Source organism: Haplochromis burtoni, unplaced genomic scaffold (assembly GCF_018398535.1).
Source record: "Haplochromis burtoni strain Fernald_Lab_line unplaced genomic scaffold, NCSU_Asbu1 Contig_313, whole genome shotgun sequence".
Classification (NCBI taxonomy): domain Eukaryota; kingdom Metazoa; phylum Chordata; class Actinopteri; order Cichliformes; family Cichlidae; genus Haplochromis; species Haplochromis burtoni.
In genome coordinates this window covers 442,450-443,969 of record NW_024582674.1, presented here as the reverse complement: position 1 = coordinate 443,969, position 1,520 = coordinate 442,450, and the positions used below count along the sequence as shown (strand labels likewise).

Below are 1,520 nucleotides of genomic sequence, written 5' to 3'. Positions count from 1 at the left end.
TCTCTCCGGCTCAGAATCGATGGGTTAATGCTTATGCAGGATAATCTCTTGAGCTCTGCGGCTTTTCAGAAGTGTTTGGTTGAACTTTGGACCTCGAGTTTCAGCCGCTCCTCAGTTTGCTGAAGATTAAACTGCTAAACGAGCATGAAAGCAACACAACACATCAGGAGAGTCACTCCTGTGCGGCTGAGACAGGATTTGTCTTGATCGGAGTCTCTAACTAAATATCATCTGTGTCTGAACTGGTTTCCTCGAACCTGTCAGCCCCTCTGATGTGAAATGAAACTTGGCGTGATGTCTGTTATTCACTGTGTTGACTGTGAGTGGATTCCACATTCTTAGGCACACCCTAAACCATTAAGCTTTCTGCTGTTCGTGACTGAAACAATCACAGGTGTCTCCTCCCAGGCTCGGCGCCAGCTCACCATCATCCCTCCTCCTCCTCACTCGCTCATCTGAGAGTATAAAAAATCCTGCGCTGTCTGAGCGCTCCACTTTCTCCTCTTCAGCTGAAGCAGAAAGACAGCATCCTTCATCCTCATCATCACACGAGACGATGTCCTTCAGGTCTGCTAGTGGGGGAATGTTCCGGGGCAGCAGCAGGTCCCTTTCCGGCGCCATGGGAGGAGTCAGAATGTCTACTGCTTCATCCGCAATGTCTCTGTTTGGTGGTGGCAGTGGTGGAGGTGGAGGTGGAGGTGGAAGTGGATCTGCCTACAGCTTTGGCTTCAGCGGTGGAGCAGGTGGCGGTGGAGCAGGTGGCGGTGGTTTCGGGTGTGGAGGTGGTGCTGGTGACAGCGTTGGGCTCTCTGCCAATGAGAAAGCCACCATGCAGAACCTGAACGACCGTCTGGCCTCCTACCTGGACAAGGTGCGCAAGCTGGAGGCGGCCAATGCCGAGCTGGAGAAGAAGATCAGAGAGTTCCTGGAGAAGAAGACCTCCCCCTCCTCCAAAGACTACAGCCAGTACTACAAAACCATCGCAGAGCTGCATGGAAAGGTAGGCTCACCTTTGTTTAGTCACATGACCAAGGTGCACGCACAGCATCGCTCAGCCTTGCATCAGCTTCATCTTCAGCTCCAGGATCTGTTTCCTGAAGCAGAAAAAAGCAGTGCAGTCAGAGAGTAAAGCACCACAAAGCATTTAAAAACACAAAGGAGGATGTGAAGGTGAATAAGAGTCAGAACAGACGGAAACACCCGAGAAAGACGAAGGTGTGACATCACAGCCTCACACTTTCATCACTTTTCACAGAAACTAAGAAAATCTGTTTGTGCAGCGCGAAGATAAAAGAAATGAGCAGATTAAAAACCTCACTGCAGAAATGTATCATTTATATTTAAGATGACATCATCACATAAAGCTGAACTCGGTGCTCTGTCAGTTTGTCTTCACCTGTAAAATCGGATATTCTTAAACTGCCCTGTTTTCACCTTCAGATCCAGGATGCTACCAAAATCAACGGTGGCATCTACCTCTCCATCGACAACGCCAAGCTGGCCGCTGAAGACTTCAGGCT

At 49.6% G+C, this 1,520-nt stretch overlaps 1 protein-coding gene across 1 annotated transcript in view; it reads left to right on the top strand.

The window, feature by feature from the left end:
* Positions 1-479: 479 nt before the first annotated feature.
* Positions 480-1,520, top strand: part of LOC102304657 (keratin, type I cytoskeletal 13) — a 3,894-nt gene continuing 2,853 nt past the window's right edge. The window contains exons 1-2 of the mRNA XM_005948696.3: positions 480-1,000; positions 1,441-1,520. Of these exons, the coding sequence (XP_005948758.1) occupies positions 557-1,000; positions 1,441-1,520 (524 nt within the window). The 5' untranslated portion in view covers positions 480-556. The remainder of the gene's footprint in view (positions 1,001-1,440) is intronic.